We start from the raw sequence: 14,380 nt of genomic DNA, 5'->3' as shown, positions 1-14,380 counted from the left end.
ATTATGTTAGCACAAAAGAGAAAAAAGAATCCATATACTCATTAGGTCTCAAAATATAAGATTCATGATGCAAAAATAACGTAGTTTTTTTCTTATAAATTGGGATAGAAGAGTACAAAACAAAGAACCTAACAAAATAAAATTAAGGTTCAATATTTTGTTCATTTCTACAATATTAACGAATTTTTATTTTCGTCCTTATAAGAAAAAATTACATGTTTTTCATCTCTTAAAATATTTTTTGTTTTGTTTTTAGTCCATAGTGGACACAATTTTGACATGCTTTGAACATAAAATGGACTTATATATGATTAACATAATATATAATATATAGACATAACATAGACACATCTTAAACATAGAAGTGTCATAACATTGATATTAAATGATATAATTAGTCATTAGGGACTAAAAATAAAACAAATTTTTTTAGATGAAAACATGAGAATTTTTTTATAGAAACAGAACAAAAATTCATTAATTATATAAAAAATAAATAACACATTTAATTTAAAAATTATAATAATTATTTTAAGAAGCAAATAGAAGAATATAAAGAAGTGGAGAAAGTTTTGGGTTTTCAATGACGGTGAGATTTTGGAAAGGTAAAAAGGTTTAAAATTTTTAGGCATGTGGAGTATATAGTGATTGACATAGTGGCAAGTGACATTGTGAATTAATTAGCCGCTTAATTATGAAGAAGAGTGTTTAGGCGGGATATTTGCCGCTTAATTGTGTAACACATGTTTTTTATTTTAATATATTAAGGATTGATGTATTTAAGTATATATGTTCTTGCAAAGAATTTGGGGTATATACTTAGCTAGATGATGTTCTATGTCTAAGTATTAGTTATGGTGAGTATGTATAATGTTCTCCTCTACATGGAAGTTTGGCCTATATATAAGAGAATATGATGAGACTAGTGGGCTAGATGGTTGAGATCATGGGGAGGAAGTAGCTTCACGTGTTCCTATTTTCTCGATTTCATCTCACTCTAAGTTTGACCGAGTCTATGGGTCAAAAACAGTTCAATTGAATATTACTTAGACTGGTTCTTTTGAACAGAAAACGTTGGTTTAAAACCACATTAATCTTCTAAGTTCTAACCCTAGTCGTCACCTTTTTTCTTCTTCTTAGTTTATCAAAGAGGGGTGATTTCAGGTCAAATCTTGACCTAAAATCACCCCTCCAAATTGATTTTTCTTTCTCGTTATTAAATAAGTGTGATTTTTCACATATTTGTTTGGTTTTGTGTTATTTGTTATCCCGTCCTTGTGCGGTGTATTCTGTTGTGCCATCTCTGTGCGGTGTATTTTGTTTTCCCGTCTTTGTGCGGTGTTCATTTGTTTCAGGTTGAAGGATTAGATCCGATCAAGTACAAATCTATCCAATGTCGACTTTTGTGTCATCAACGCTGCAGATCTGGGGGCATGGACATTCCAGACACTTCAATATAGTCATATATGTAGGCTTATGTAATTTGCCGTTTTATGCTATTAACATGGATGCTGTGAGTTTGTTTGCAGATTCATCCTTTTTGTTTTTAGCAAATTTGAATTTTTATTACATCGATGTACTCTATCAGTTTGAATGAATGAATATCCTTTATTTTTAGTAAAAAAAAAAAAGTATATATGTTCCTGCAAAGAATTTGGGGTATATACTTAGCTAGATGATGTTCTATGTCTAAGTATTAATTATGGTGAGTATGTATAATGTTCTCCTCTACATGGAAGTTTGGCCTATATATAAGAGAATATGATGAGACTAGTGGGCTAGATGGTTGAGATCATGGGGAGGAAGTAGCTTCACGTGTTCCTATTTTCCCGATTTCATCTCACTCTAAGTTTGATCGAGTCTATGGGTCAATAGATGAGTTGGACCTTAGACGAATGATACCCTAGTATTTGTCCGGTACAATATATAATATAGATAAATGGTCAAGCACTCGAACTAACTAGTGTCTCTAAAACATTAATTAAAGAAACAAAAAACATATTGAAAATAGTTTTTTTTTTTTTATTTTAATAATTTTAAAAGGTTTGGATTTATAACATTGAATTTCTTTCAACATAAGGCGTAGGAATGACTTTGGGTGACAGCCCGTGATCAACTGAAAGAATTTTTGGACTGTGGCATGCCATTATTTATAGTATTGGAGGAATAAGTAAAATCGTGATAAGATTTTTAGAAACAAACATTCATCGAAGTGTACCGCGAATTGAAGCCATTGGTAATACTACATAACTAACTAAGTTGGTTTTTAGGTCATAATATATATGCAAAAAATATTCAATTTATTTAAGTATTTGTAAGAGATTATAAAAATAGTAATTTTAGTGCTTAGTAAATTTAATATTGATATTACTTTTAGAAATTTTAAGAGAAAACAAAAACTATTTTGTGTTTTTGAGCATAGTGAGACAATGATTTTTTAAAATTTATTCATTGTAATGATTTTCAAAATACGCTTTAAAGTATCTTCTCAAAAAAGTTTTAAGTTTTTTGACAATATATAATAATTCAAAACTAATATAAATATATGTAATTTTAATATTCGTAAATTTTTTTAAATAAAAAGTACATAATATAAAATTTAACTCAATTGATAATATTGATATTGCTTAATTGAATATGTTTACTTGGATTCAAACGCAAAATCTTGTAATTGCGGGTGACATGTGATCATACTTGACCAGAAAGATGACCGTGCCCGGTGTTGCTCCGCTCCGAACCCCGATGGAATGAGAGAGAGTTGTGTACCTACAGTTGCTCTGACGCTCAAGTTAGTGATTTGGGTGAAGCAATTGTTTTCAGAAAAAAGATAATGTACCTTGTGAAGTGGTGGAAGGTTGTTTATATAGCCCCAAGCGTTGGGTCAAGACCCCTGATGACATTAATGGTCATCAAGTGGCTGCCGGAAAACAGCTAGAAAAGCCATGATGAGTAGTTAATGCTCATCATTCAGGTGTTCGGCCGTTACAACGCGTCGAGCGTTGTGACCGTTTGACTTGCGGGATCGTCTTTATGGGTCGCTCCTTATCGGGCCTTCCTCGAGGACCTCGACGGTTGGGTCTCTAGGCCCAGTTCATAACAATATGTTTCAATATTATTTGTGACAAAAAATATTGTATTTCTTATAAAGAACTCTTTTTATGAACTACTAGTTACTTATTACTCCCTCCGTCCCAAAATAAATGACATAATTTTGACTTTGTGTACTATTCATATGATCTCATTTGACCTTATTTTTCTACTAATATATACATGCAAATATTATCATATGAGATGTTGTTTGATTTATTTCGATGAGTATTTTCAAAATATAAAACTTTTATAATTTTGAATAATACATAACTAAAGATATTAACGATTAAAGATGTGCATTGGCAAACGTAACTGTGGTCAAACAAATTATTTATTTTGGGAGAGATTGAGTAATTTGTTTTGTTGGTAAATCAAAGATATCATCTGCAGTTCTGCACGCAATTATGTAAACTAATTCTCTCGAGATAACTGAGATTTATTTTATGGTGTCGACTTCTCCCAATAAATATTTTTTCCATACACATGATGATTAAATCCATGATCAAATGGTTAAGTGACCCAAATATCTACCACTTATATCATGTCAGTGATTATTTTTATGTACTAATAAAATACCGGCTTTATAATGGAGAAATGAATGAAAAAAAAAAAGGATGGATGCATGGAAATCTCTACTGCGTTTTACTGTATAAATAAATAACGAAACAATGATCATAATGCGTGAAGAGAGAGAGAGAGAGAGAGAGAGAGAGAGAGAGAGAGGTCAGAGACCGTATACGGAAGAGGACCGTCCATACGGCTTTGTCCGACACATCCACGTATACCACCAACTTGTGGTCCCCACACAAACTCTATTCCCAATGAGACCCACATGGTCCCTTTAATATAATACGGAGTACTGTTGTTTCATTTTTTGACGGGACTACTCCCTCCGATCCTATATATAAGAAAAATTTTGTTTTTTTTTTATTTTTTATTTTTTAATATTTTTTTTTGCTTTTTTACATTCATCGTAAAGTGAATATATCTAAACTATAATACTCCATCCGTCCCAAAATAAATGATCTAATTGACCACTGTTATGTTTGCCAATGTACAAATTTAATCCTTAATATCTTAAATTATAGTATTTTATTAAAAATTATAAAAAATATATATTTTGAAAATACTCATCGAGACAAATCAAACAAAGTAGATCGCATAAAAATATGGTCAAAGTAGATCATATGAATAGTACACAAAGTAAAAAATAAGTCATTTATTTTGGGACGGATGAAGTATAGTCTAAAGTCTAAACACGTCCATTTTACAATGAACTTAAAAAGTAAAATTTTTCTTATATATAGGACCGGAGGGAGTATTCAATATTTCTAGTTTTTAATCGATTTTTCTCAACTCACCCAAACACTTCCCGATTCCATTATGTTTGGTATGATAGAAAGAAAGTGGGAGGAAAGAAAATTACGCAAATCAATGAATGAATTTGAACTAAAGTTAGTCTAGGTTCATTAATTGGTTTGTGTAATTTTCTTTCTTCCAACTTTCTTTCCATCAAACCAAACGAACCCTTCATGTTCCTTAAAATGACCAATCTGCCCCTAAATTGGCCCAACCTATTTGCTACTATTCATTAAAATTACTTAACAATAGAGATTGCAACTTCAACCAACAGAATCACATGCCCTGGTTATGGGTTCAAAAATATTTTTAGGAAACTTTGATAAATAACAAAACAATGGAAAAAATTAAACTGACAATGTACAATAAGCATCAAAGAGTTCACCAAACATATTTACAAAAATATTTGTCGAAAGAGATCAATCTTTAAATAGATCTTAGTTATTTTAAAATTAATTCTGCAGTGCTACTTCAATTTACAATTCAATTGCATGCATTGATAATGACGAGAAACTACACTTTTTTCGTGTCACATTACGGGCGTAAAATAACCATACAAACTAAGTGATATGATAAAATAGTAAATTCTTTTATTAGACGGCATTGTTAATTAAGAAAGCGGTCAAAGATTGGATTTCTAACTTTTACTTATAGAAAAAAATTGCTTGGAAAAAGATAACTCACTTTGTGAGCTTCACAAGATTTCTCCACAAACATTAATCGTTCGTTGTTAAACAATAGTAAAAAGATAACTAGATTTAAGGAATTTCAAGGATGGGGGCGATACCTGCATTGTCTCATGTCTAGTTGTTCTTCGCCTTATAAAAAAAATATGAATTTGAAATTTCTTCCTCCCATAGCTTTCAAAAATTTAAATTAGCCCCTAAAATTTTCAAATTGGTCTTTTAAATTTTTGAAAATTCAAAATTAGTCTATATCTTTCAAATTTTAAATTTCACCCAATTTGTTTTCTTTCAAATTTCTAAAAGTGATGGCACAAAAATATTAACAACAATTTTTTTTATCACTGATCTATAAAAACATCCACTTTTAAAAATGAAGGTAATTCAATTAAATCATTTGAATGGATTAAAAATATAATTTCTCTAAAATTCAAACCACTCCTAAAGAGTTATGAATAGTTTACCAGATAAGCAATAAAAATTAACGACATAAATAAATTTGTTATTATTGTAATAAAGTTAATTTTAAAATACCACTTATAAATTTATTTATATGGTTAATTCTCGTTGATTATTGAATAAATTATCTTCAATTTTTTTTTAGCAAAGAAAGAGGGCAAATGCTCGAACAAAAAAATAACTTAGAAGTTACACGAACATTCCTTGCCATGCAAGCCCAAAATAAAGTCATAAAAAAGAAGACTCTAAAATTTCCTAGTGGGAGTCTCCAAAAAGTTTACATCATAAGAATGTTAAATCAAACTAAAATTGGCTAACCAATCAACACATCTATTTTTCCTTCACGCCAAATGTGCTTGAAATGAACTTGACATTGCAAGTTGGTATAAGTTCACGGATTCTACGAATTAGGGTAGAAATATTTATGTTGAGCTTGTAGTTCCCTGCTACCATATCAATCATAAGCTTGAAGTCACTTTCTACTATGAGATGAGTAAAACTTTGTCTTTGAGCCATGTTCATTCGCGTGTACATACCCCACATTTCAGCAAGAAGGATGTCACATGCACCAATCCTTTGAATATTCCTCTTCAACCAACGACCATCTGAATCCCGAAATAGGCCACCACAGCCACCAATATTCATTGAAATATTGTAAGCTCCATCACATTTAAGTTTAATCCAATTCTCTCGAGGTTGATTCCATCCAATATAAATGGTCTCCTGATGTCTATGCAATTCCGTTGAAAATTATCTGAATCGGATCATCTTCAGTTTTTATAAGGGAAACATATGTCTAACCTAAAAAATTACATTTCATACACATGAATATTTATTTGGACGAGTCTATTGTTAAGGCTAGAAATCTAAAAAAGATATAACTAGACTACTTAACAAAAAAAAACCTAAAAATAGAGAAATAGGAAGGGCATAATGGTAAAGAGAATGGTAATGGTTGAGAATGTGTAAGAAAGAGAAGGAGAAAATGGGAAAAGAAAAATATAGCAGCGGTCATTATCAAGCCGACCCGGTTTGTCTCCTCAGAAGTGGATCTTCGCACGTTACGAGTACCAACGTAAACACACTCTCATCTAAATCTAATGCATCATTCAAAACTCTTTCTGTTTCATTTCCATATGATATGCTTTCACTCCAACACCAACAACAACTAGTACTATACTACTACTACTGTGTACAACGTTGGTGTCACTACATGATTGGATGTTGAAAATTAACACAAAACTGTTTTCTCTCTCTTTCTCTCCCTGACTTTGCTTGCGATACTCTTGTGATAAATAAATAAATAAATAAATAAATAAAAATCTGTTCTTTTTTTTATTAAAGCACTTAAAGGGTTGTTGTAATGTGAGTTTCCTCTTTGTTCTTGTTTTCTATTCATTTTCACCATCTTTGTTTCTTAATGAGAAAGTGGGGACCATAATCGCAATGTAGTTTTCTCAAGAACTATTTTTTGCTATGAAAATCAAGTTTTGTCCATCTGGGTTACTCTGCAAAAAGGTGCATTTGTATTTGTTTGAAACTTTTTGGATCTGCTTTTGGGGTTCCACAACTTTTTACAAAGGTTAAATTTTGATGATTTTGGGAAGAAATAACCGTGACCCATATGAAGAATTTGAACTGGCATAAACAAATTTCTAACAATGGAAAGTCTGGGAAGAGGCTTTCACTTGGAGAGTACAAAAGAGCAGTTTCTTGGTCTAAGTATTTGGTTTCATCTGGTGCTGCAATAAAGGATGAAGAAGAAGATGAATGGAGTGCTGATATGTCTCAGTTGTTTATTGGATCTAAATTTGCTTCTGGAAGACATAGTAGAATCTATAGAGGTCTTTACAAGCAAAAGGATGTTGCAATTAAGCTTGTGAGTCAACCTGAAGAAGATGAAGATTTGGCTTCTTTTCTTGAGAAGCAATTTACTTCTGAGGTTGCTTTGCTTTTGAGGTTAAGGCATCCAAATATCCTTACTGTAAGTACTTTTTGTTGTTTCATTTTTCTGTTTCTGCACTTGTTACTGATTGATTTTTTATGGTTCAATGCTAACCTCATTGTTGCTGTGATTGATTACCTTGTTATGATACTAATTAGGTGTTATGAAATTTTAGAAGCAACTAGGATGAATTATAAAATGAAAAACATTTGTATTTAAAAAGAAGTTATGGATTAAACAAGTACTCAAATAGATTGCTTGGAATGGGAAAAGCTTGTGCCTTAGGGTGCTTTCAATCCTAATTAATGTGTATGTATGGTTTCATTCTATTAGAGTGAAGCTGAACAAAAAAAAGCATATTTTGGACCTTAATTTATATATACTATCTCTTTAACATGTCAATAGCATGCATCTCTCTCATTCTAATTATGCATGCATTAGTGTATGTTTGGTTTCGCTTTTGTACCGTCAAAATTGATCCTAGAATTGATTTTGACATGTTTGGATGCTATCAAATAGAATTGATTTGGTCTCCAGAATTATTTCTTACTTGAAGCTACAACTTGGAGATTTTGCCTATATAATTTTTAACCTTGAATTCATTGTTCAACTCACTTTTACATGAATGTATACCAACATAAATCACTATACATTTAACTCGATCACTTTTAGTCCTAATCAATTTTATAAAATCCATTCATTAAAAGTCATTTTCTGTCAGTAAATTTGTTCGTTACTAACTTTTATTGATCCTGCAGTTCATCGCTGCTTGCAAGAAACCACCAGTGTTCTGCATAATTACCGAATATTTAGCCGGTGGTTCATTGAGAAAATACCTTCATCAACAAGAACCGCATTCAGTTCCACTTGAACTTGTTCTGAAACTAGCCTTAGACATTGCAAGGGGAATGAAATATCTTCATTCTCAAGGGATACTTCATAGGGATCTCAAATCTGAGAATCTCCTTTTAGGAGAAGATATGTGTGTAAAGGTGGCTGATTTTGGTATCTCATGCTTAGAATCTCAGTGTGGAAGTGCTAAAGGATTTACCGGAACCTACCGTTGGATGGCTCCTGAAATGATCAAAGAAAAACATCATACTAAAAAAGTTGATGTGTATAGTTTTGGTATTGTTCTTTGGGAGCTTTTAACTGCATTGACTCCATTTGACAACATGACACCAGAGCAGGCTGCATTTGCAGTTTCCTACAAGGTTTGTACCTATACCACAATTTACTTCATTATATAACACATTCTTATTTTAATTAATTTCATGTATGTGTCTAGCTCAAGAACTTAGGTGACTTGTGATATGAATATGCTTATCTGCACAAAATTAACTGGCTCTATGCTATTTCAATTATTTGTATAATTTTTGGCTTTATAATTGTTGCTATATTAAATCATTCAACTATTGACTCTAGCTAAGCTAGCTAGCATATTGATATTACAATACTTGAAAATTGTCTAAAATTTCAAATTTCAACTATGACTGAAGTCGGCCTTCAGAAGTAGAAGTTCCCGCACGGTCTCTTTATTGTAATATTTTAGAAAGTAACATGATCAGTGTCAATTTGGCAAAACCAAGAGAAAACGTATGTGTGTCTCAGAACTTAATTCGTATTTGTTTTTCTTTGTTTTTGTAAAATTGACACCGATTAGACCACCTCTCATTCATTGATGACGAAGAGAACCGTGAGTTTCTACTTCTAGAGAGCTCCATTAGTCGTTATTGTTGTTTTGAGCAATTTTTAATATAAAAAAGTGTCAAAATCAATTGGTTTAACGTGCATTATTTTGTGCATGTATATATAGGTTGAATTTATTATCTACCGTATGTCTACATTCATGCATTTGAGCATGTCCCTTTGATGGTTAATGTGTCACTGTCACGTATCTTTTTGGAATGTGTGGGAGGGGGTGGGCAACAATCATTCTTTGTCTGTCATCTTTACAGAACATGTGTTTATGTTTGTGTTTCAGATTTACTACTTCCTTATCTAAGCTAGACACCTCATTAACAATATTGAAGCACTAGTATAATTAAATTATGCATGCTAGTTTGTGCGTGCTGAAAACTGAAAAGATCATCTTTTACTATAGTAGTATTTAGTTTTTTTAACTAGTACCTCACTCAGAGACACACTGGTTAGCATTTTTCTTAAATGACTAGTCTTTTCTCTATTTTTGCTGACATCTAAAATGATTGTTATGCTTTTCCAACATTCAAAGTGATATGGTTATACTATATGCTATGCATTTTTATGAGATTCAATGATTGCTGCCACCCTGCTTCTTCGTCACATGCTCCCAACATCAAAACAAGGTGCCAATAATGGAACCTTTAGTTGAAAGAGAAGCTTTATTTATTAGAGAAAATTCTAGTATCCTGCAGTTTTATTGAATAATATCTGTATGATCAAATTATTAAATGTCATGTTATTTTTATTATATTAAATAATTTTAAAATTATTTTTTACTTTTGTATTTCATATATTCAACTCTAACTTCTCTTGTTGATATTTGTCAATTGCACATGCTGCAGCAATATCCAATAGATAGATATGTTTTTGATAATATAGTTTTATGATATAAAATTAGGTGGATTCTTAGAGAGTTTAGTTTAAAGGACATGCATGCACTATCGATATAAATAAATTCATTATTCTGTCTGCCGCATCATTCCACTCCTTTAAGTGAATTTTGAAATTGTTTGTATGATGAAGTGACAATATGGTCATCTAAAACAAATTTACACCGACAGTGCACATCCTTTAATTCATTCTTATTCAACGATATGACTATATGCATCTTTTATTTTATTGACCTAGCTATGATACTGAAATTTGATGAATTGTGTATGTAGAATGCAAGACCACCACTGCCATCTGAATGTCCATGGGCATTTAGTAATCTGATCAATAGATGTTGGTCAAGCAATCCAAATAAAAGGCCACATTTTGTTGAGATTGTATCAATTTTGGAGAGCTTTATTGAATCACTTGAGCTTGATCCACATTTTTTCTCAACTTACAAACAGCAACCTACTAATTTAATTCTGGGGTGCTTCCCTAAATGCAAAGCAAATTAATAGATGCTATGCTACTTACTACTACTCAAGCATTTTCAAGTTATCTCTCAAGAATTGTGTTGTATTGAAATCCCATGAATGCTCTCTTTTTTATTGAAGAAAAATATAAACATGTATCTTTTGTTAATTATTTTGATTTGATGGACATTCATAAAAGTATTGTGTTTAACAAAATTTTAAAAATGGTAGTAATCTAGTCAGAATCTGAAGCTGCAATAAGTTTTACTTTTTGCTCTCTTGAGGTAATATCAGTAATTGATGATAAAAAACTATAGAGACATTTCAGATGCTGGTGCGTGAGAATTATGGTTAATGTGTGAATTTTGTCGTTAAACTATTTTCTAAAAAGGAGGTAATTGTATTTGAGATTTTTTTTTTTGTCATCCTATCAGTTTGTCCCGCGCCCTACTAGTTTTCAATTTTATCCTTCTGCTATTTAAGTAATAAGTAGCGCATGTTATTAAAATGAGTAATTTGTTGGAAAAAACACCATGAAATTTCAAGATTTTTGTTGATGATCGAACTCATAACCTCTAGCATAGTATCCAAACATCTACAATATATTAAAAGAAGATACATATGAAATCACCAATTTGCCCTTATTTCATTTTTTGACACATAATCATTTTCATGGGTATTTTGTGTCTTTATTAAAAAAAGTTAGTAGAAAAATGTTAAAAAATTTCTAAGCAGGATTTGAACCTTTAACCTTTAAGTTACACTTCTTATTATATTTACCACTAAGCCATATGAATTAATTTGTTATATTTTTGGAACCATCTACAATATATTAAAAGAAGATACATATGAAATCACCAATTTGCCCCTATCTACAATATATTAAAAGAAGATACATATGAAATCACCAATTTGTCCATATTTCATTTTTTGACACATAATCATTTTCATGGGTATTTTGTGTCTTCATTAAAAAAAAGTTAGTAGAAATCTACAATATATTAAAAGAAGATACATATGAAATCACCAATTTGCCCCTATTTCATTTTTTGACACATAATCATTTTCATGGGTATTTTGTGTCTTTATTAAAAAAAGTTAGTAGAAAAATGTTAAAAAATTTCTAAGCAAGATTTGAACACTTAACCTTTAAGTTACACTTCTTATTATATTTACCACTAAGCCATATGAATTAATTTGTTATATTTTTGGAACCAATCTACAATATATTAAAAGAAGATACATATGAAATCACCAATTTGCCCCTATCTACAATAGATTAAAAGAAGATACATATGAAATCACCAATTTGCCCCTATTTCATTTTTTGACACATAATCATTTTCATGTGTATTTTGTGTCTTTATTAAAAAAAGTTAGTAGAAAAATGTTAAAAAATTTCTAAGCAGGATTTGAACCCTTAACCTTTAAGTTACACTTCTTATTATATTTACCACTAAGCCATATGAATTAATTTGTTATATTTTTGGAACCAATATTAGTTAACTGCCCATTTGTAACCAGAAAACTCCACTTTATTTGTTACTTCTCCCACGATTTTTTTTTCCTTTTATCTAAAAATCCAATTTTTTGTATGTAACCCAAATTCAAATTAAATTACCTCACTTTATATCTACAATATATGAAAAGAAGATACATATGAAATCACCAATTTGCCCCTTTTTCATTTTTTGAGACATAATCATTTTCAAGAGTGATTTCATATGTATCTTCTTTTAATATATTGTAGATTTTTGGAACCAATATGAGTTAAATGTTCAATTTTAACCACAAAACTCCACTTTATCTTCTTTTACTATTTTTTGTGAGACTTATATTTATACTTATATATTAATACGAATATCTACTATTTTTTGTGATTCACAAAGAACTTGTGATTTTACTAATATATTATGTTGTCTATTTTTTTTAATAATTTTACGGGCTATATTCATATTAATACGGGAACCTCTTTTTTTTTGTTATATCTACGAGCCTTATATTTTTACTCCTATATTAATAAAGTTTTTTTTATATAATTTTACGATTTATACTCATATTTTTATACGGGAACATAATCTTTTGTGTTAATTATGCGGGACCTATATTTATCCTCTTATTAATAAGGTTTCCTGATCTTTAATAATTTATGTAGAACCTAAATTTATACTCATATTTAATACGGTGACCTAATTATTTTGATGGTTGTTGTGAGACCTATATTTTCACTAGAATATTAATAAGATTGCCTATTTTTTAATAATTTTTACGGGACTATATTCATACTCATATATATATTTATTACAAGGACCTAAGAAAATAAGATACATGTGAAAATCTCATGTTACCCCTACTTAATAATTTGACACATCATCACTTTCATGGGTATTTTGTGTCATATTTGAAAGTTAGTAAATAATTTCAATATTTTAAAAATTTTCTTGAGGTTGTTAATTCCATTTTAATATTTTACTCCTTCCATTTTTTTATAAGTGTTCAGTTAGAATGATAACACTAAATTAAGAAAGTGGATTTTTGCACATTATCTTCCTATTATACCTTCATCTTAATTCACGAATAAATTCTTATTTTTTTGCACTTTTTCAAATCAATTTTAGTTTTCAATTTTTTACTTTTTTTTTAGAGCTATATTTATAATCATTTATTAATACAAGAACCTAATCTTTTGTGTGATTTCTGGGGACCTATGTGTTTTTTTTTGGAACATGGGGACCTATGTGTTTTACTTACTCATATTAATAAGTTTGCCCATCTTTTATAACATTTGCGGGACCTATATTTATGCTCATATATTAATATGGAAACTTTTTTGTTTGTGTGGTTTCTACGAGGCTTATACTTTTAATTATATATTAATTAAGTTGTTTGTAACAAAAATAAAATAAAAATTAAGTTGTCTATTTTTTATTTTATTTATTTACAATTTTTACCGGTTATACTCATATTTAATACGGTGACATAATTATTTTTATGATTGTTGTGAGACCTATATTTTCACATACGATTGCCTATTTTTTAATAATTTTTTGTGACTATATTTATACTCATATTAATACATTGACATAAGTTTTTTTGGTAATTTTTACAAGACCTATGTTTTTACTAATATATTAATAAGGTAGCCTATTTTTTTCATAATTTTTACATTATCTATATTTATATTCCTATATTAATATGGAGACCTAAAGTTTTTTTGTGATGATTTTACCATTATTTTTTTTCATTTTTTTTACCAGATATTATATCCCTTCTGTTTTTTTTTTTTATATTTTAATCTACTTTCCAATAAATTTCATCTTACCAAATGAGGAGCGGCAACGCCGCGACTCCCGTGCGGACGCACGGGTGTCATGCTAGTCTAAACTTAGTAGCTTGTCAAGAAATGATCTCTTTATAAAGGTTTTGTCTCTTTCGGTGGTGGAGTGCCATGAAACCACATAGTTCTTGCTTTCACAATGTTGAATCTAAGAAGACTTTAGATGGTTAATTCATATTGTGAATAAGCTGACTTGGTGTGCAAGCTAGCAAAAGTGGAAGTGTAACTAATTGCTTGAGAAGCAAGTTAGTTAGTTTGTTAAATAGAGTTTGTTAGATTCAGTTAGTTTTTGATTCACCTAGGTTGTTAAAGTGTTTTAGAGTCAGTTAGGAAGTTGTTAGTTGGTTAGGGCCTAAGAGAATCATCAACCATTGTGATGATCTAGTATAAATAATTGGCTCATGATTAGTGATTGTATCCAACTACTTTTCCCCATTGAAGATGAATAACACTGATT

General features: G+C 30.2%; 1 protein-coding gene across 2 annotated transcripts; it reads left to right on the top strand.

The window, feature by feature from the left end:
• The first annotated feature begins 6,638 nt into the window (after positions 1-6,638).
• LOC123916839 (serine/threonine/tyrosine-protein kinase HT1-like) lies at positions 6,639-10,802 on the top strand. 2 transcript variants are annotated; one of them, XM_045968401.1, is made up of 3 exons: positions 6,639-7,575; positions 8,295-8,750; positions 10,404-10,802. In XM_045968401.1, the coding sequence occupies exons 1-3, from the start codon at positions 7,216-7,218 to the stop codon at positions 10,626-10,628; spliced, it is 1,041 nt and encodes a 346-aa protein (XP_045824357.1). In that variant the 5' UTR covers positions 6,639-7,215; the 3' UTR covers positions 10,629-10,802. The 2 variants fall into 2 exon arrangements, with proteins under 2 accessions (XP_045824357.1, XP_045824358.1); XM_045968402.1 differs by lacking the exon at positions 10,404-10,802 and adding an exon at positions 8,806-8,906 and having other exon boundaries at positions 6,657-7,575; positions 8,295-8,771.
• Positions 10,803-14,380: the final 3,578 nt, after the last annotated feature.

Source organism: Trifolium pratense, linkage group LG3 (assembly GCF_020283565.1).
Source record: "Trifolium pratense cultivar HEN17-A07 linkage group LG3, ARS_RC_1.1, whole genome shotgun sequence".
NCBI lineage: Eukaryota > Viridiplantae > Streptophyta > Magnoliopsida > Fabales > Fabaceae > Trifolium > Trifolium pratense.
Note: the sequence above shows the minus strand (reverse complement) of the source record. Positions and strands in the feature narration are given on the sequence as shown.

What these genes read in the sequence shown, in the direction of transcription:
- LOC123916839 (XM_045968401.1), top strand. Translation starts at nt 7,216, where the DNA reads ATGAAGAATTTGAACTGGCATAAACAAATTTCTAACAATGGAAAGTCT. An exon ending in GGCATCCAAATATCCTTACT is followed by an intron (nt 7,576 to 8,294) that starts GTAAGTACTTTT and finishes TTGATCCTGCAG; the next exon opens with TTCATCGCTGCTTGCAAGAA. An exon ending in CATTTGCAGTTTCCTACAAG is followed by an intron (nt 8,751 to 10,403) that starts GTTTGTACCTAT and finishes TTGTGTATGTAG; the next exon opens with AATGCAAGACCACCACTGCC.